Genomic DNA, 20,419 nt, shown 5'->3' with positions numbered 1-20,419 from the left:
TGTGACCACAAGAATAACTCATTGCTGTAAAACCATGCTTTTAAAGTTGTGGAACATTTCGTGGGTTTTAAATGTAGATGTTGTTCTAAAGTTAAATACTGAAGTTATAAAATTCTCACTTCACTGAAAGTCTGTTTGCTGCTTCTCATTCTTGTTCAACTTTGCATATTTCAACAGCTTATTTTTATCTACATAGTTACTAGTTATTTTTCATATCCATAGAAACGAGAGGTTTATACTTGTTGTGAAGCTGTAATCCAGTCCGGTCTCATTTTAATGCTTTCTTATCCCTCGCAGGTAAATCTCAAACTGAGACTCAAAGAGAATAAATCAATAAAAATAAAGCAATCCAGTATTTCTCAGAATTCTACTGATATTTTAATTAAATTTGCTTTACTTCATTTATGTTCACTTTGTATTGGTGCTTCAACTGTGTGTGCGTCCTCCACTACTGGTTCCACTGATGTAAGAGAAGGGAGAGCTGGTTCTGATTGGGGAAAGGAGATAGGCTGTAACCTTATCTGCAGCAAGCTGCGTTATTTCATCTGCCAGTGTGCCCCGAAACAAATATGACAAAATCATCAGGGAATGGAAAAAGAATGACCTAAGCCTTTGTAACATGGCAGATATAATCCAATCATCCTGCGGAGGGCCCCATTCGTATTTAACGCCAGTCCATACATCATACTGTATATCTAATTTGAGCCGAGCTGACTGGCCTTTGAAGAGGCAGTTTTGGAAATATTGTTTCAGTTTCACCTCCCAAACAGCAAATTATTTCTATTCCCATGAGACTTGTGATGGCAGAATCAGAGTTGGAGGAAACCACTTGCAGATTACTTCATGGGTTTATTAATCTGAGACAACGGCTCTGGAATTCAAGTTGAAGTTTGAGCAGCTTCAGCATAAATGACTGAAAAGCTTTCGACTATAGAATGTGTTCTTGGCTCTACCTCAACACAAAGAACACACACTCAAGAGGAATCAGAGAAACAGGCTCTAAACATCCGTCATCAAGGTGGCAGCCTCTTTTTTAATCCTCATTTAAACCACTGAATGCAAGTTAGATTAGGATTACCCTGCAGCCTGTTCTGAACGCCGAAAGAGAAATGAAGAATGAGGCGCTCTCAGTGCCTCTTATCTAACAAATATAAGCAAATTTGAGAAATGATTTTTACCCTGTTGCATCAGTCTGCTGCCGTTCCATTGTCGCCTGCCATTCCCAGCAACAACACGATCTAAATGAAGTCCAGATGTCTCCGCCATCCAGCTTCAGTATTTCACTAACCTTGCATTAATCTTATCAAGTGTGTAAAAGATCCCTGCCTGATAACATCTCGCAGGACTTCAATCACCGCCTGTCGCTGACCTGCAGATTCACTGCAAATTAAAATTGCTATCAGCTTGCTGACAGATTCTCCCCCAACTATCAACTGAATAAGATGGAAGTCTGGAAGAGAACATGAAGTGTTATGAAGCACAATTCTCTTGTGCATTTAAGGTGTTCCTTTTCATTTATAAATTACATTTCAGGCAGTTTAAAGCTTATTAAATAAAACACAACACAAAAATAACATCTTATTTTTCTTATTTTCTAATATCAAACAATTGAGGTGGGATCAGATGGGTTATAAAAGGCTTCTGGATACGTTAAGCTCCAGCTGCGTTTTTATGTTTTTATCTAGATGTCCAGATTCATGATTGATGAACCTCAGGCCTGTGGTATTTCCTCAGCGATATGCCTCCATGACACCACCAGACATACCGGCATTCATTACAGCTGATGGAATATGGTTTTACACACACAGATGTGTGAACTGAGGCTTGTTGGTCTGTTAAAAACAGAAAAATACTTCTACAGTTACACACGAGAACTTCACATGCATCCATTTTTTATTTGTGGAGACAACGCTGACCTGCTTTATCGGAAATAAAGCTGCAGATTATTAAGATTCAATAACAATTATTTATTCCGCAGCATTCAAACGAACACTCGCCATTGTGCCAAAACTGTCTGCTACACCAGCTGAAGAGTGTCAAGTATATCTAATTAGTCTCAAACAAAATGGAAGCTTCAGCATACAAAACTCTGGATAAAAAGGTGTGACATCATCACATCAGCGTTCAGAAAACAACCATTCCCTCTAATATATCCTTAAAAATGTAGCACTTAACCACCAGCAGCTGTTCTTATTGCTGGATGACGTCCAAAGACCTGAACAAGAAAATCTGAATGTCACAGAACTTAGTTTCTTAACCTGCCTTTCAGTTTCTTGAGCTGAGTCTAACAACCACACAAAGACCGATTTCTTGTCTTTTGTCCTGCAAAAATCCAATCTGATGAATGCTGATTACGAAGTCCAAAGCCTGTTTCCCCTCAGGATCGAGGTCACACTAGTCAACCCCAGCTCTGGCCTTCCAGAATCAGTCATCATCCGAGGAAAGCTGGGCTCCTGCATCGTGAACTTCTCTGTAGGAAGCCGTGGGACCGCCATCAGGAGTGTAGCTCTCCATAGAGACCCTCAGCCCCTCAGACAGTTTCTGGGCCGCCAGCTTGGCCTGCAGCTCCTGAGATTAAAACAAAACAGAGGGAAAGCTGACATGAATAGGCTGGTAAAGACGGAACAAGGACATCGTCATAAAGCCTTAAAAGAAAATGGGACTGATAATCAGCTTAACAGAATTCTGTCAGTTGACAAGCACACTGTCGGACATTTGGCTCTGAAATGATGACTCTGGATGTGAAGTGGCTCCTATGCTGCCCTCTGGAGCTGAAGGAGGATTCTGACACAGACGTGACACACAACACCCATTTGAAGCCATTATTTATTAAAAAAGTTTTTTTTTAAAGTAGCCACCTTTAGCTTTGATTATGGCACACATTAGCTGTGACATTATTTCAATAAGTTTCTGCGACGTCACAAGATTTATTTCCATCCAGTGTTACATTAATTTCTCACCAACATCGTGCATTGACGATGGTAGAGTCTGACCACTGGGCAAAACCTTCTCCAGTACGTCCCAAAGATTCTTAATGGGGTTAAGGTCTGGACTCTGGGATGGCCAATCCGTGTGTGAACATGATGTCTCATCCTCCCTGAAACACTCTTTCACAGTTTGAGCCCCAATGAATCCATTGAATATGTCCGTGCCATCAGGGAAGAAAAAATCCATTGATCGATTCAGTCGATACTGTTGCTGAATCTGGACCTGACCGACTGCAGCAACCCCAGATCAGAACACTGCCCCCACAGGTTTGTTCAGTAGGCTGAACAAACCTGTGGATTTTATTTTATTATTCAGGATTTTATTTCCACTCATCTGTTTTCTATTCTGTTTTTAATGTAGAGTGTTTCTGGTATGAAAAGAGAACACAATTTTCTACATGCTTCCAGCTGGTAAAACCAGGACACTCATATATAACATTACCTCGGTATGTCACTAGCATAGCGAGGAAGAAGCCTACATGGTTTATTGTTTGCTCATTAACAACGCAATTATCACATTGCGGGATGCCCAGTATTAACTTAAGGTACACTGACACAAACGTCATGGCAAAAACTTTTAGCTGCTTGACACATACAGAAAACAGAAATGCTCTCATTCATCTGAACTACATTGATCGGCAAATATTTTAACATCGACTGTGTTACAAGACGACACATTTTTAAGGCGCTGAAGTTACGATTATCTTTTATGTCAATGTCATATTTTTTTCCTGTATGGTGTTGCTCTAATGCAGTCTTACTAATTGATTCAAAGATAGATTTTATATTTGACAGGGTGAAATTCTGACCCCCTCAGTCTGGCTGAGGGTGATTCACACACCCCAGGTGAAGGATAAGTGAATACATGACTTACATGCTGCCTCTTGGTTTGCTCTTGGAGGAGGACAGCTGACTCTTCCAGAGACAGAAGCTGAGCCGGGCTGTAGTGAAGAGGAGGTTGTCTGGCGGCGGTGACGTCATCCAGGTGTTTTCTGTCCCGCTCCCTCCTGGCCTGTGCAGACAGCTGTAATGATCCTTGTCTGGGGGACAGGGATCCCGATGGGGGGGTGTCACCACTGTGGGGCAGCCTGGAAACACAGACAAGAAGGTAGTGGTCACAAATAACTGGTTACTGTAAACCAGTTACTGGTGTTACTCCGTTGAACTTATCAAAACAGGAAAACTTGTCAGTGCAGCAAAAATAATAAAGTACACTCACTGATTTGTCTTGAATTTCTGCTTTGCCGGAGTCGTCTCAGTTTTTTCCAGGAGCGTTACATAGTGAGGCTTTTTCAGTATGTCCTTTCTCAGAAAATAATTATCTCTTCTTGTGCTGCTTGATGGGTCTTTGGACTTGTTACTGAAACCAGGACTTGTTTCAGACATACTGACCCTTTCCAAGGCCTCCACAAGGTCAGCCTCTTTTGTCTCATTGGAGTTCAGGGAGGCCCCGGCAGCAGCAGTCTCCATGGTTTCTCCAGGGTCTACTGTGGAGACCAACTGGCCGTGTTCCTTGTCCAGAGACAAGTTTTCCTGCACAGCATCTGAAGCAGGTGAGGTTTTCTTCCCCTGCATCACATTATGTGAAGCAGCCTGAGTTTGTACGCTCTGGTGAGAAGCTGCTGGTGTGTCAGGGATTTCAGGACGTCGATTAGTGAAAGCCTGCTGGTACTTGGACTGTAACTCTGTCTTGGCTGAAGACACCAAGCTCTGTCTCCTCTCCTCTTCATTGTGGAGTTTAATGGCAAGTTGCACTTTCTCCACAAATTCTTTAATCTTCTTGCCTTTATCAGGAAGAGTCTGCACTAACCTCCTGTGAACAAACAATCAGCATTGAAATATATAAGACGATAAACAAATGATTATTAAACACACTTGATGTTGTAGATGGAAACAGTCGAACACCATTCTTCATAATGTCATTCTCTAAGCTGATGTTTTGAATTAAGTTTGTCTATTTGCCTTTGATCGTGACTGTTTTCATGAAAACAAGAACCAAACCATTTTGGTTATTCTGCTTATATGTTTTATTTCCATTTATATTAACTAAATATTTTTCAAGTGGTAACAAATATCTAAAGTTTGATCATCATATAACTGTACATATCATTCATGTCTAATCTCATACCAAGATGCGAAGACGCTTGTCAAGAAATAAAGTGGAAGCAAAAGTTCAACCAGGAATACTTCTTTGAACAAAACATCTTTGTTTCTTTCATTTAATTAAGATATCTGCTGTTTTCATCATCTGATCACGTCTATCCATTAGTAGAGCAGAAAAACTGAGCATACAGGATCATCTTGCTGCTGTCTTTCAATACGATCCTCTCTGTAGTTTTTCTGCTACAGAGAGGATGCACACCAGGATGCACGCCATCACCCTCCCTATTCCTCACAGATTCAGCAACATTTTCTCTTGTTTATTAGTCTCAGCAGAGCCATCAGCCACCGCCACCACCAGATTTCTCTTCTTGCTGCTCAGGGAAGACGACCCACCTTCAATCCCAATCCCTGTAGGGATTTAGCAAGATTATCGATACTGGTTTGGACACTTATATCACAAAATGAATTATGTAAACTGTATTTGAAATTGATCAAAATTCTATTTAGTGCCAAACCAGTTAGTAAAGTGAACAGATGGTGTATTCTCACCCAACTATGACTGAGCTATTTTGCAGCATGGTTGTAGAGGCTGTATGCTAACCACGGTCACATTTCTGTGATCAGGAGGGATAAAGCTGATTTTAACTTATTTTGATCGTCCTGTCTCTTCCATAGACAGACTGGTGTGGACACTCCACATTTGACGTGTTGTTAATTTACAAAGACCAGATGCTAACACTGTTAACATACCTGTTGTTGAGGATCTTCTCCTGTCGCTGAAGCAGCTCTCGCAGCTCTTCGTGGCTCTTCTCTCCCAGGTTTCCCACCTCTCCCTGCCGCTCAGTCCAAGACGAGGACATCGCTCTTAGCCGCAGACATGTAGCTCCAGCCGCTCACAAACAAGGACATACGACCTGACATTATCAGCTCCACATTTTACACACAAACTCTGACCATCCGGTAACGACAACACGTCGAATGGACTTCCTCTTCTTTTTCTTCTTCTTCCGCCTCTGCGGAAGTCATGTGTTTAGCTGTAGCTCTAGCGCCCCTGCTGGTTAAAGTCGAGTAATGCGCCTGGTGACCATTGATGCTAAGGTGGCGCCCTCTATTGGCCAACCATGGAACATAAAGTCACTATATAATAATTTTAAAAAAAAGTCCAACTTGGTTTTAACCAAAATTGTGCTGACGTAGTTTGTGTTTGATGAAAGCGAAAACCTGTATTTTGATCCTTGCTAACTTGTTCCTGAGCAAGGTGAAATGATCACAGGTTTTTTTTTGTTTTTCTTTTGGTTCTGTCTTCCCTGTCAGAACAGTTACACAGAAACGACTTGAATTTTCAAGGATTCAAGGATATCTGGATTAAAGGGTGGATCTATGTTTATTATTTTCTGTTGAACTGCACATTATTTAAATGATTACTGCAGAAATTAAACTCAAAAAAGGTTTTTACAGATCTTCTTGAAAATTTATCAGATCGAGACATCAGGGATTAGAACACATATAGAGTATTTCCTTCCAGTAGAACAAGGAATGCTGACTCAATGGAAGAGTTGTCTCTGTGTCAGAACTGTTGGAGCTCATGGTTTATGTTTTCATTGTCAAATGTTGTAAATACTGGTGTCGCATGTAAATAGGAATGGAACCTGCAGGGTGAAGTGACCCGATGACCTACTGCTCAGTACTGGGGAAGCTTTGTGGTTTACACATCCTCTTTTTCATTCAGTAGCAAAAACAAAGGGACAAAAGGAAAGACAACAAAAGAATGCTGGTGGCATAAGATTTTTTAGGTGACACAGCTGGAAAGCACATCATTTTACAGGACCAGTATCATTCTGTTGCTCATGAGCAGATTATATGTTACAGCAGTAACCCCTTTTCCTCATGGGCTGATACAATCTCCAGATGTCATCCTGTGGATGGCGGTCTATTCTATAATCACAATGGCCTGGAATTGTCGTGAGGATATACCTTCTGTCACCCTCACTTGTCCAAGCAAATCAACAATATTTCAAGTGGCTTTACATGGTGGATCACTGTTGGCCAGAACCGAGAAAGTTGATGTCCTTTCCCTAACAGAAACTGGGCACACATACACCCTGTTTGTCCCATCAGCACAGCACTAGCTTAAGGTCATAAGGTCACAAGGTCTCAGATTTTCCACAGCTACATTTCCTATTTGGATGTTTCCCAATCACTGGGTTAACTAATTTGTTCCTCTTGCCAATGAACAATGACCAAAGCTCAACAAAAGGTCACAGCTGTTCTATAGCCTCCCTTAGAATTAATAGACCAGCAAACTTTTGACTGTACATGTACATCTGAAATAAAATCCTGCTAGATTATATAGAAAATATATTAACTTTACATTATATAATATTATATTATATTGTGTTAAATTATATTATATTATATTATATTATATTATATTATATTATATTATATTATATTATATTATATTATATTATATTATATTATATTATATTATATTATATTATATTATATACTTTATATTAACTTTTAAATGGTTGACTGTGAGCATTTGTGCCATATATACCAACTCACAGATATTATAAAACATTCACTATTCAACCTTTTATCACATAAGAGTCTTCCATCCAAATCAAAGTAAACTAACAGAAAAAGCTGTAGAGACATCTTGCGTGTCTTTTTAGATTTGTAATCCTTATTTGGGTAAATGTCTAAGTAAACCTTCTTTAATGTATGTCAACTAAGTTGGAATGGTTTTAGGTTTACTGGTGGAAAATTTGAAATACTGTATTTATTAAATGTTGCAACTTTTCCTGCAATCTATGTATGAACATATGTCACCAGCAGTAACTTACAAAAATTTGATCCAAGTGACACAGTCATTAATAAAGACATGAAATTTATAAAAAAGTTAAGGAAATTTGACTTTACAAACATTGTGTTTCATTGTCTTGTCATAGGGCCTGTAGGGACTGATGAGGTTGTACTGAATATAAGTGTAGGACAAAGGTTTACACATATCTTTTATACACGGCAAAGCCTTTATTAACCAAATATACTGTTCACATTACAAAGTTTTTTATTGAAAAACAGTCATGGCAGTGCAGATGATAGCTGGATAATACTTGTGCCTTGGGCTCAGGAAAGGCAGTCACCTCAGTAGAATCATCATACTTATAGCGATTGCACAGTTTAATCATAGTCACAGAAAGAGATTTCATATTACATCATTAAATTACCCTGTCACCAATTTAAAGAGCACCACCACCAGTATCAAATAGTATCCTGCTCACAAAGGCACAAAGCATGTTAATAAATATCTTATACATAAGTAATATTAAGAAAATAATATTTATTTAATTTTTACAGAGCCAATATAAAATAATAGGAAAATACAGAAAATAATCTTTAATGGGCTGACTGTGTACTCAATGAGCAACATACTGTAAGGCAACATTCACTGTAAACAAAACTAATAAAATCCTTATATAAATTATTTACACAATATTTTTACAGAACAGATCATTTCAACCCAGCAGTGAGCAACAACATTTTATCTTCACATTGTGCATATGTGCAACCAGAGGCCTGAGACCTGTGGTCTGTTTACATCATCAGTTGGAACCATTTTCTCCTTCATTATCTTTACGCTACATTAAACGCAGCTACGTTACTCAGCATAGCATAATGGCTGGAAACAGTGTTTAAAAGGAAGAGTTCTTACAGCATATGTTTTGTTTTTCCCAGACCGTAAACATTTGGTGGTATTAATTATTAACAAGCTATAGAAATTCCAGTAGGTCAATTTTCTCTCCCGTAGGACTGCTGTTTCTCCTTCCTTCCTGTGTTCATGCACAACTCAGCTAACTAACTCAGCTCCTTATTTGACATGATCCAACCAGAGCCAATATTTATGTAAAAGCTATTCTATAAAGATCAATTTTTATTTGTCTTTTGTGTCATTTCCAAAAGTTTCATGAATGGTGTATAAATTCGAGAGCCTTTTGGTTTTGGTTGCTCAGAGGACGGCGATGAAGTAGATTCCTCTGGGCTGGATTGTATTTCTGTCTTTGTTTCTGCATCCACCTCGTCTATCCCAGACTGAACAGAACTCGCTGGAGACTCTGAATTAGACTCTGACTCTGACGTGTGGCTGTAAGACGACAACCCTACAGATACTGAGGGACTTGAATCTAACATGCGGCTGTATTCAATAGGACTGTACCTCAGCAAACTGGCTTCTAGTCTGCTAGGAGGAAGGTTTTTGGGTGAGTACGTCCTTGTTTGGATAGATGATGTCAGAGTGATGAATGGATATCCGGATGATAAAACAGATGGCATTTGTATGGGGGATGAAGGTTGTACAGAGGAAAGAGGTGATGTGAGTGATGGAGGTTGTGCAAGTGATGGAGGTTTTTCAGGTGATAGAGAGTCAGCGGATGGTGGTTGTTGCATGGGATGGAGATGAGATGGTTCATGCAGAATAGGAGCTTCATCATCAATCCTTTTTACTTCAGGTCTGCAGACGCACAGCCAGACATCACAGTGAGAAAACGCCTCCAGAGGAGGCACCAGATATGATGTTTGCTAACTATGCTTCTCCAACTTAACGTCTTACCTGGGGAGTAGATCACATCCCACTCCAAACTCTCTGGTTTTCACATTTTCTCGTGGCTTATTCTGTGTGGACATAAAATACTTCAGCTTGTCTTCTAATTCATTATTCTAGGAAAAGGAAAAGAGGAAAGAACGCTGTCAGGTTGGACATGCAAAAGACTGAAGTCACTTTACATGTGAAAGTGGTTTGATAGGTGCAGACACGAGGAACTCCCACAGACAAGTAGAAAGTTCGGCGCTCAGCAGCCCAGGCAATGATGTTTAGACATGCAGTAGCTTTTCTCACCTCATTTAAGACTGGCAGCAAAATCTCACCTCACACTCCACGATCGCTATTCTGTCCAGAAGCTCCGAGATGAACAAATCCTTCTGAGCAACTTGACCTCGCAGACACTCAACCTTTAATACGTGCAAGACGCCAGCATTTAATTTAAGACAATTATTATGTCAATTAATCAATAAGACCCAAATAGCTTCCTGATAACAACAGCAATGATTATTTGGTATGCTATAGAGTGGGGGGTATAGAAATTTTTATGCAGTTTGTAGGTATACAGTATTTTCCGCACTATAAGGCGCACCTAAAAGCTTTTAATTTTCTCAAAAACCTCCAATGCACCTTATGATCCAGTGTCCCTTATACAGGAAAAAAGGTTTAAAATAGCCCATGTTTGTAGGTTCGCCTTACAATCCAGTGTGCCTTACATATGGAAAAAGTTTTAAAATAGGCCATTCATTGAAGGTGCGCCTTGTAGGTCAGAAAATACTGTACTTCATATTACTGCATATTCCAGTGGCCCTGCAGCCCATTTACTACAATACACTCTAGAACTCCATTACATTTATCAGATAGAAGTGCAAACACTTGCATAATTAGATCATCATGACTTATAAACACATAAAATAAGTGTTAACACTGGTAAAACACAGTCCATGCAACATTCCCATTTATCCTTCAATTTTTGGAAACTATATTTTTTGTTAAAAACAAGCCAGTTTAATTATAATAATGCACTTTTAAATACAAAAGCATTTAAATTTAACAAAATCAGCACATTTTATGTGCCGTGGTTGATAATTAATATTCTCTGATGCCAGGTAAGTTTCTTCTACTTCAGCAGACATGTGTCTCTTCCACACCTTTCATCATAACCCAGACAGAACTGTATGGATTTTAACGGAATGTATTCCGTCACTGATTCCTCACCTCTTCTATCATTCCTTTGATTTTCCTCTGCTGGCAGAACACCATGTCGTTCAAGTGTTTGATCCTCTCGCGGAGATCCACAGACTCTGACTTTAGCTCTTTGGTCCTGAACAGAAGTGTAAACCAGTGACTTATTATACTTACATAAAAAATATTTTTGGAGTTTGAAATTTATTCTTTATACAGTAGTTTATTATTTTCTGTACCTCTTGATTACAGTGGCATCAGTTACATCGCTCTGTTCCAACAAGCGGAGCCGCTTCTCACAATCCTCCAGTTTTGTTTGAAAGTGACTTTTCTCCTGTAAAAACAATATTTCATCATAAAGTATATATAATCTGCAGTTAGCGTAGATAGCCTGATGTCTCGTATGTAAACTCAGCCTTACTTTTCCCATGCAGTCCAGTAAACGCTCCACTTCAATGATTTTCTGGTCCCTCTCTTCGATCGTAGCCTCTGCTATCCTAATGTTCTTCTCTGCTTCCTCCAGTCGTCTGATGTACTCATCGAGTTGGACCTGTGGGAGCGTAAAAGCATTTCAGGATGGATGAAAAATAATGGCTCATCAAACATCCAGTGTAGCAAATCATTGGCACTTTGCGTTTGCATTGTATTGAATTCCAAATGTACCAAAACCATGTGATACTGATTAATCATCACACACAGATCCTTGTTTTATGATACGTAGGGTTTGGTTTATACCGGAAATAAAACTGTATAACTGAGGAGGTATGAAAGAGTAAAAAGGAATGCAGACCTGTAGGTTTTCAATCTCCTCCCTGTGCCTCTGCTGTTCCTCCTGAAGCTTTTCCTCATACTCTTTCTGTAGTTTTGCTGAGAGTTCCTGAAGAGCCTGAGTTTGGGCCTCTCGTGACGCCTCCACCTGAAGGATACGTAACGGAGAAGGAATTAAGTAAAAGGCTGATTATTCCCTAAATAATAAAGGATAACATGCAGCAAGACTTTGTCATATTACTCTCCGTAAAACTTGCCTCAGCCAATTAAATCTGTGATAGAGGGCAGCCACTTTTGTTGGGTCATTAGAGAATTATGTATCAGAATCATGAATGTTCTGAGAGCGTTTGGGTCTTTTTTAATGATTAGGTGTGCACTGTTTTACCTTCAGTCTCAGGGTCTGGTTTTCAATCTGTGCTGCGGATAGTTCACTCTCCTTGTCTGTAAGTTTTTGTTGCGCTTTCTCAAGGTTGCTCCTCATTCTCTTCACCTCCTCCCTCCTTTCTACTCCGGTCTGACAGTTCTCCAGAAGGGATTTCTGCAAAGGAAACACCAAGCCAGCCTTTCATTACACGTCTGTTGAGGAACACGTCATCACAGAATCCATTGCCACTGATTTTGCCACCTGAAGGCTGATGTTAGCCACTATAAGGGAGCTGTTCATCTGATCAAAGCTTTCCATGGCTGACGTACGAACCATCACCTCTGACTCCAGACTCCTTCGATGTGTGTTGGCCTCCTGCACACACACACATTACACACAGGATTTTTCAGATTTATTCACATTTTCAGGGACTGGAGCTGATCAGCTATTAGAAGATCTTCCTTTCTTTATTACCCTGATTTCCTGAGTCAGCTTGTTCATCGATTGCTGCATCCCTCCAAACTGCCCGTACATCCGCTCTCTCACTTTCTCCAACGAATCTCTCACCTGTTTGCAGGACATACACACGTTATCCACTAAACATTTTTGCATACTGTAGAAATTATAAGACATAAATATTTTATCATAACAGTCTGTTTCTGCTGGTATTTGTCTCCTCTCACCTCTCGGATGTACTTCATCTCCTCCTGGAGGTGACTGACAGTCCACTGCCGTGCCATCACCTCCTGCTGTTTATCTGCCCCCACCCTTTGCACAACGCCGTACACTCTGGGACCATGTTTCTGCACCGATGTCTCTGGCGCCCCATTGGTCATGTCCCCATGGTGCTGATGGGGGATGACAAGACGACACCGGTAAGGTTTCTTTGGCCACCTTCTATCAGACTCGAATTGTCATTTTATCTGTGTATTTATGTACTTTCTTCAGTGTACATTTGGGTGAATCACACATGTGTGCAAATGCCCGCATATTTACTCTTGATCAGGTATTTCCAGCAGCGCCGCTGCTGAGTACTAGAAACTGAAGGCTGGGAATAAACGTCTAAAAAAAAAAAGTGCAGGGTGTATCATAGGTGTCACATTTCTGCAACCCAGTACACGAGCTGCAGCCGTTCCTATTGTATCGCTAGCAGAGGGGTGTCCAGTGAAAGATAGGCACACCAGCAGAGAAGAGCAGCACTGTTACCATTGCATTAACAAAAAAAACCAAACAATTGACATTTGTCATCATGGTTGCAGATAAATTCTAAAACTGTAGCTTGAGGTTTTATCGATGTAGCAGAATGATAGAATGTTAGAAATGTTAGAAACGTATTTTCGGGCCGAAACTAACGACTTCAGAGCACATATAGATGGATGTCTGTGATCTACAGACTGTGTTCCTGTCATATGCAAGTATCTGTACATGTTGAACCCATGAATACATTATTGATGACAGCCTGAAGGTGGATGCACAGGTTTCACAGGTGCTCTACTGAAGTTGTCAGTGACACATGCTGAAGCTGTAGCAGCGCATGCATTGTGGTGTCATGTCTATTACTCATGTGCCGGATGTTTCTGTTACCTGCTGAGGTGACTCTCTGCCAGCTGGCCTCTCTCTTTGGATTAACCCATTCTTCTTCCTCCATGTCCTGTCATCTTTCTCTTTCTCAGCCTACACACAAAACAAATATTTAAATTTTTAAAAAAATTTTTTTTTGAAGAGGCTGATTCAATTTGTTCTTGGTTTGGGACCCGGAGAATTATGAAACATACAAATTATAACTTATTTTCTTGTGCAAATGTATTGCTAACCATTTAATTAGCAGGATGTCTGGTTTCAGCTACTAGATGAGGACAAGAGAGGTTTGTATTTTTTCTGTTTTGTTACCTTTTTTTTCTTTCCTTTGTTTATGGCCTTCAATCTTGTCTTTGTCAAAAAATTGTGTTGAACATAAGTGAGAACCTACACAAACATATATGTTGAACAGTTTATATTTATAATATTTAAGTTTGATTTGTATTAGGGCTGTCAGTTTAACGCGTGAACTAGATTGATTAATTAATTACGCTGCAAAATAACGCGCTATAAAAATTAACGCAATTAATCGCGAGTGGCAAGTTTGGCCCATTGAGGGACCCGTAGGCTGCAGTGACGTCCCTTCCTACCTGCGCCACTAGTCAAAAGCAGAGTGACTGACAACAGAGATGGACGCGACACAGGAGAGCGAGGTAAGACCACTCGGACCTTTGGGCGGAAAGTTTCTTTATAAAAAGAACAAAGAATGAACTATCAACAAAAACGCAGTGATTCTGCGCTGTAGACGCCTCCGTCAGTCTGCCCCAGGGCAGCTGTGGCTACACACGTAGCTTACCATCAACAAGTATGAATGAGGAGTGAATGAATAATGGATCCGATGTAAAGCGTCTTTGAGTGTCCAGAAAAGCGCTATATAAATCTGATCCATTATTATTATTATTTGTACCTTTTGTAAAAGAGAATCTTCATATCACCGAAGCAGCTCCAGCCTAACGTATCATTTAAATGCAAAACATGTCAAGGACACAGAGTTGTCTGTTGTCAGTTCCTGTAACGTTAGCTTAGGAAAAGCCTGTTGGCATCTTGATATTTAGTTGCCTTATTTAGAGGCATGTTATACTATTCATTTTGAATTGCTGTATTGAGTCAGCTTTACTATTCATTTTGATTGAGTCTGCTTATATGCCAATTTGAGACTCGGCCTTATTTTATTTCTGAATTTTATTTTATTTAACTGTGTTTGTATTGCATTTTTGAGAAATGCACCTGGTCTAATTGGTTTGCTGATGTGCTTGGCCTTTTTTCTTTTGAATTTCATTTATAAAGCACACTCAACCTATAAAAATGTGGATTTCAAATCTTCTCTTCTTGGTGTATTCTATTGATTAGTCATGCACTACAATTTTGTAATGTGCTAGAATTCAAATTCTTTATTTGGGGGCCTTTAGCAGGTATGAGATTAAAATGTGATTAATTACATTTATTAATTACAAATCCTGTAACTAATTTGATTTTTTTTTTAAACGCCTGACAGCACTAATTTGTATATGAATCATTATGGATAAGTCTTAAAGAACATTAATTGGCTTCACTTGATTCACAAACATATGTATAAACCAGCTTTAAGTTAAAATCCAGATGAGGCGACATTAACTTCTGTAACCTGACATGTTTTCGAGTGCGACAGGCAGGCAAACCCTGAAACTGATGGATTTACGCCATTGTAAACATAATGGCATCCGTTAAACCACAGAAGGCAACTTGTTTCCTCGAGCTAGTTTCTAAACTCCAGTTATGATCAATCAAGTTAGTGGATCAGGCTGTTGTACACCATGAAGAATATGGAGAAATGATGACCTATGTACATCATACCATAATGTTGGTCATGAATTCTCAGAATTCAAAGGCACCGACTAATTTCAATGGGCGGCATGGTGGCGCAGTGGTTAGCGCTGCCGCCTCACAACACGGCGGATGCGGGTTCGAGTCCCGCTGTGTGCGGAGTTCGCATGCTTTCCCCGTGTCTGCGTGGGTTCTCTCCGGGTTCTCCGGCTTCCTCCCACCTCCAAAAGCATGCGCTTCAGGTTGACTGGCCATTCTAAATTGCCCATAGGAATGAGTGTGTGTGTGCATGGTTGTATGTCTTTGTGTGTGGCTCCGCGGTGCACTGGCGTCGTGCCCGGAGTGTCCCCTGCCGAGATAGGCTCCAGCTTCCCGTGACCCGCTGCGGCAGATATAGCGGTGGTAAACTGAAGATGACTGACTAATTTCAATATGTATTGTTTAAATATGTACACAGGGAAGGGATCTAAGGAAAGAACATTTTTATTTCATCCAGATTTCAACACGTTTGTTCTGCACACACCGCTTGAGACGGGGAACAAATCGTCGTTCATCAAACCACCCAGTAGCTCAAAGCCCTCATGAGACAAAGCAGAACTTGTAAGAACAAGTGAAGGAGCTGCAGAGAAGGCCAACTGTCCACATTTTGATGTCAAACTGTTGGAAATCTCACAGGTAGCACATTCAGACCCAAAGCATCACAAAATATATATTAGTGAGTTGGAATGATTGTTTTTATTTCTTCCCATCATTAATTTCTATGTTTTATCTTATGCTTGGACTCATTTCTTGTACTTTATGTTCTTTGTATGATCAACTTTTTTTCTTTGTCAGTTTGGCTTCATGGAACCTATTAAACAGAATGTGGAAAATACTTTCTTTTTAAATTTAGGCCAAGATTTAAATCTTTGTTGTAATGGTTCTAATAACAACACAATGAAGCATCGTGCTGAGCCAAGTAACAAAGAAATTCATTGAAAGTCACCAATACTTCTGTGTTACATTTTATTTTTTATGCAGACCCCAGTGTTGATGCTCCAATTAAATTCCCCAGTCGCCCTCACCACTGATGTAGTGGTTGTCCATAACCCCACAAGATAACACTAGTTCCCTCTTAACTCTCTTAAAAACACATTTGTGTTTTTAAGCAGGTCATTGTATGGATGGAGACCTTGCCATGGGTAGGTTGGAAGTAGGCAACACATTTTAACACACTTGTTATATAAACCTTCATTAAAAAGTTGGTAAAAATATCCAGTCTTAACAGTGATTTCCCACCAGGGCCTCCATGAAGTTCAGCTTGATTTTGAACCTGAGCTTGATAGCAGACAGGTGACCTCTCATAGAAATAAGGATAAGGAAGAATAAGAATTAAAAAAAACAACAAAGATCCCAGTGTTGTCTCTCCGAGCCGAACATTCTCTTCATGTATAGCAGACACAATATCCTACTAATGGGCGGAAGCGGATTCCAGCAGGTGGGAGGGAAGAACAGTCAACATCTTTATACTCTAAGAACATGGAGAACTCAGATTGTTCTACGTGCAGCGTTGAGTTTTACAAAAACAATGTTTGACCACACTGAAGGACTGTTTAATTGCAGCTGTAGTCATGGAGAGAGGAACACCAGCTCTCTTTTGGTTCATTGTCTTGAGTTTTGGAAGCACCTCAAAGACATTGTTATACTATTTAAACGTGTAAATAATACTGTGCTGCTATGTAATTCAAAAAAATATTCTGGATATGTGAGAGCAAAGATTTTACTGCACAGTTCATTTGGGGCAGCAAACTGACAGCTTTATCGACTGCATTGTGAAGGACTCGACTGACAGGATTAGCTCCTTATTTTATGACAACAGCTTTGACATCAGGTCACAAAAATTCACTCAAGGAGCACACTGGCTGAAGAGACTGGATGTGCAGAAGCATCTATATAGCAGTCATTTCAGCGTCTTTAGTGTGCGAGGTATTTACTTCATCAGCCATAGTGGCTGGTTGGATCGTATCCATGATGAGTCAGGTGACAGGATGTGCCGGCGTCTAATTTTAAGACGCTCTTTAACCTGCATCCGAACAGAAACATAATATTTTGGGCAGACAATATTGTGCTCATTTCCTTCCTATATTAACTTTGGGTCTTCCCTTTTATTTTCAACACAAAATCACAAAAAGAAAAGCTGAAAAACTTCTAAAGCTAGAGGAATTTTTAAAAGGGGAAACTTGTTGGAGCACATTGACTTAAAAGGATAGAGACTCACGGCCTAAAATATTTCAGTCAGAACTGATAAATCAAGCCTGTTTAAGGCTGTGCTGCTTTGGAACATTGTGCTGATATTTGAACTACATATTAAATGTATAACCACCACAGGGCTGTGTAGGCAGAGAAAGTGTGGCAGCACGTGTTCTACTTTTATTTGATTTATTTTACTCAGTTCAGAGAATTTTCATAACCAAAAAAACAAAACAAAACACTATAATAAAATACATGGAAACAGTCCATTATCTTAAATGGAGCAAGAAAACATATGTAGTATGACCTGCCCCTCTCCCATAATAATATATTTACACACATAAAGAACAAAGTGACAAGTGAGTTTATAATGTTGTGAACCTTGACCCGCCCACAACCTCCTCCCCTTCCCCTGCCTTTACAAGTCCTTACACTTTTACAAGTAAACTACACATCATTGCGTTTTAACACTTCAATAGTTTCAGTTGACATTAGTTTATAGTGCGTGAAACGGTTTTTTAGTCTGCCCCATCCCTCTGACTCAGGACACATTAATGTCCTGTTCATCACCTGCCTTGAGGTAGATAAGAAGGTCGATACCGCTGCTGTTGGTACAATACACATGATGCTGTTCCAGCAGCCACCATAACTTTCTCTGCTAAACTGAACTGTACTCTGGCAGGGGTGTAGCGCTTACAACACAAACTGAAATGCACGTCAGCACAGAGCACATGTGTAACACTTGATCAAGCTGTCCTCTGTCATCAGATCAAATAACCATGGCAACTCCCTCCCAATGGGAAACACACTCAGAGATTATAGCAGCGCACTATCAGTAAAACCATGTGCAGGTCCGGTAATTTGAAGAACTCCATACTCCTCAGCCAAAGTTCACATCAAACATACCACCATGTGTTTCTTGCACAGAGGTGAAAACAACGAAAGCGCTTTGGTGCCAACAAATACTCAGATCTTACACTCCCTTTGTTAAAGTCAGACATGAGCCTCCGCACCGCAAATCCTGACTGCAAATAAAGAAGGGTAGAGTCTCCTACAACAAACAGACGCAGCCTGCAGCACGAGCTCACAATAATATTTCACACCCTCACAATGCACTCTAACACTACTTCATTCCATGAGCTCATGCCACTTCTGAGCTGAGTTCGGGTCCCATTGTTTGTGTTGCTATTTTTCTAACCGAGGTTCATCCAAGATGAGGTATCAAATACATCGTCTGTTCAGCAAAAAGGGTTTTAAATATTTTCGTTGGTAGGTGGGGTTTTACAAAAGAGGGTCGCAGCTGAGTTTTTTTTTAAGTAAATGTGAAACAGCTGTGTGTCCATTCACACCCTCCTGTAATGATGGTGAAACTGGTTGAAGAAGATGAAATAGAGTACATAAATGCTAGTGTCTCCACCATCTTATGAGTAGCTATAAGCACCTTCATTTACATGTACTTCTGATGTTTTCTTTTATTTTTTATGATTTTCTACATTGTTATTTTTGAGAGAATGTCAAAATGCCAGGTTGGACACTTGCAGTGACTCAAATAAAGCTGCTTTCTTCAGTCAAAGAGGGAATATAGGTTTGTGACCAAGCTACACACACACCAACTATCTAAACAGGACTATCAAGAGAAATAAATGACTTACTGTGCCTGACTTTGCAGTTCTTTGCTCCTTGCTGCCATTATCTCCTGCATGGAGCGTCAACCTGAGGTGCTTGATCCTCCTCTGTGGAAAACAAACAGACCAAGAGCAAATAATTGATCTTGCATGGACAAATTGTTTCCCATTCTTCAGTGGTGAGATAACAGAGACTAGACAGTACAAGCTAATTACTGCTGTTTTCACATTTACATTTTATAAAACAAAGTTTTAGAAAAAAGGTTTTTTGTGATCACACCATACCCTGTTTACCAAATAATAGCCTCTTTCTTCTTGAGAAAACAATGGGAATTATTTTGGATGCTGTTAATACAGAGGCCTGTTTTGGCAGAGAGCTGCTCTAATAAACATGACAGCCCTGCAGTGATGCACACTCAGCACCCATTACATGCTCATGTTAGAGAATACAACAATGTCCTAGATGATCGGGGGATAGAACATGTTAGGCGGGACTGTTAAAAACAAGGAACAGCCAAATATGAAGTGGTTACAGCGTCAGGAGCAACAAGGGACAAACAGACTGGGAGGGAAAAATCAACAGGATAGAATGGAGAGAGAAAGGAAGGGTTTTGCTGGAAGGGTTTTCCAGCTCCTGCCATCTCTGGAACGTCTTACCTCACGTAAAGACTCTGGAGAGTCTACTGTGGTGGTGGTGGAAATAGTTTGTCCTGAACCGTAGTGTAGCATATCTCCTCTTCAGTCCACTCCTAAGCTGTCTTCCTCTCCCTCTCCAGACCTCCTCCCACCCTTCCTCTCAAGCTCTTTCCTGAGTTCTGCTCAAATGCTCACATCTGCCCCCGGCTGCAGTCAGGGATGAGGAGGGGAAATTCCACTCTTAACTTCTAGTGGTGGTGGTGAGAGTCCTAGAAGAGCCCCTGACGTTTTCCCCTCAGTAGAACGATCAGGTGCAAACCAGTTCTTCGGTCACCAACGCAAACAGGACTGAGTCATTGCTTCAGTTCCAGACAGATGGCTTCTAGCTACACCTGGTTGACAGGCTTGACAGTCACTCAGCAGTCACTCAGGCTCGTCTTTCTCTCTCTCTCTGACTCGCTCTCTGTGTCTCTAAATTCCCATCAGACCTGTTGGGCCACATTTCAACTGACTGCCTGGTCTGTGCTGCCTGCACACAGAG

The 20,419-nt window shown here is 40.3% G+C and overlaps 1 protein-coding gene across 1 annotated transcript; it reads right to left on the bottom strand.

Moving 5' to 3' along the window:
• Positions 1–1,606: 1,606 nt before the first annotated feature.
• Positions 1,607–20,419, bottom strand: LOC137593586 (putative leucine-rich repeat-containing protein DDB_G0290503). Its single transcript, XM_068312485.1, has 18 exons — positions 19,900–20,419; positions 19,270–19,350; positions 13,592–13,681; positions 12,691–12,855; positions 12,482–12,574; positions 12,269–12,382; positions 12,029–12,181; positions 11,666–11,791; positions 11,297–11,425; positions 11,115–11,209; positions 10,909–11,014; positions 10,017–10,100; positions 9,703–9,809; positions 9,032–9,603; positions 5,841–5,985; positions 4,207–4,800; positions 3,862–4,075; positions 1,607–2,568 (listed from the first exon to the last, which is right to left on the bottom strand). The coding sequence occupies exons 1-18, from the start codon at positions 19,969–19,971 to the stop codon at positions 2,425–2,427; spliced, it is 3,084 nt and encodes a 1,027-aa protein (XP_068168586.1). The 5' UTR covers positions 19,972–20,419; the 3' UTR covers positions 1,607–2,424.

This window comes from Antennarius striatus, chromosome 1 (genome assembly GCF_040054535.1).
Source record: "Antennarius striatus isolate MH-2024 chromosome 1, ASM4005453v1, whole genome shotgun sequence".
Lineage (NCBI taxonomy): Eukaryota > Metazoa > Chordata > Actinopteri > Lophiiformes > Antennariidae > Antennarius > Antennarius striatus.
This window is presented reverse-complemented; position numbering and strand designations above follow the sequence as displayed.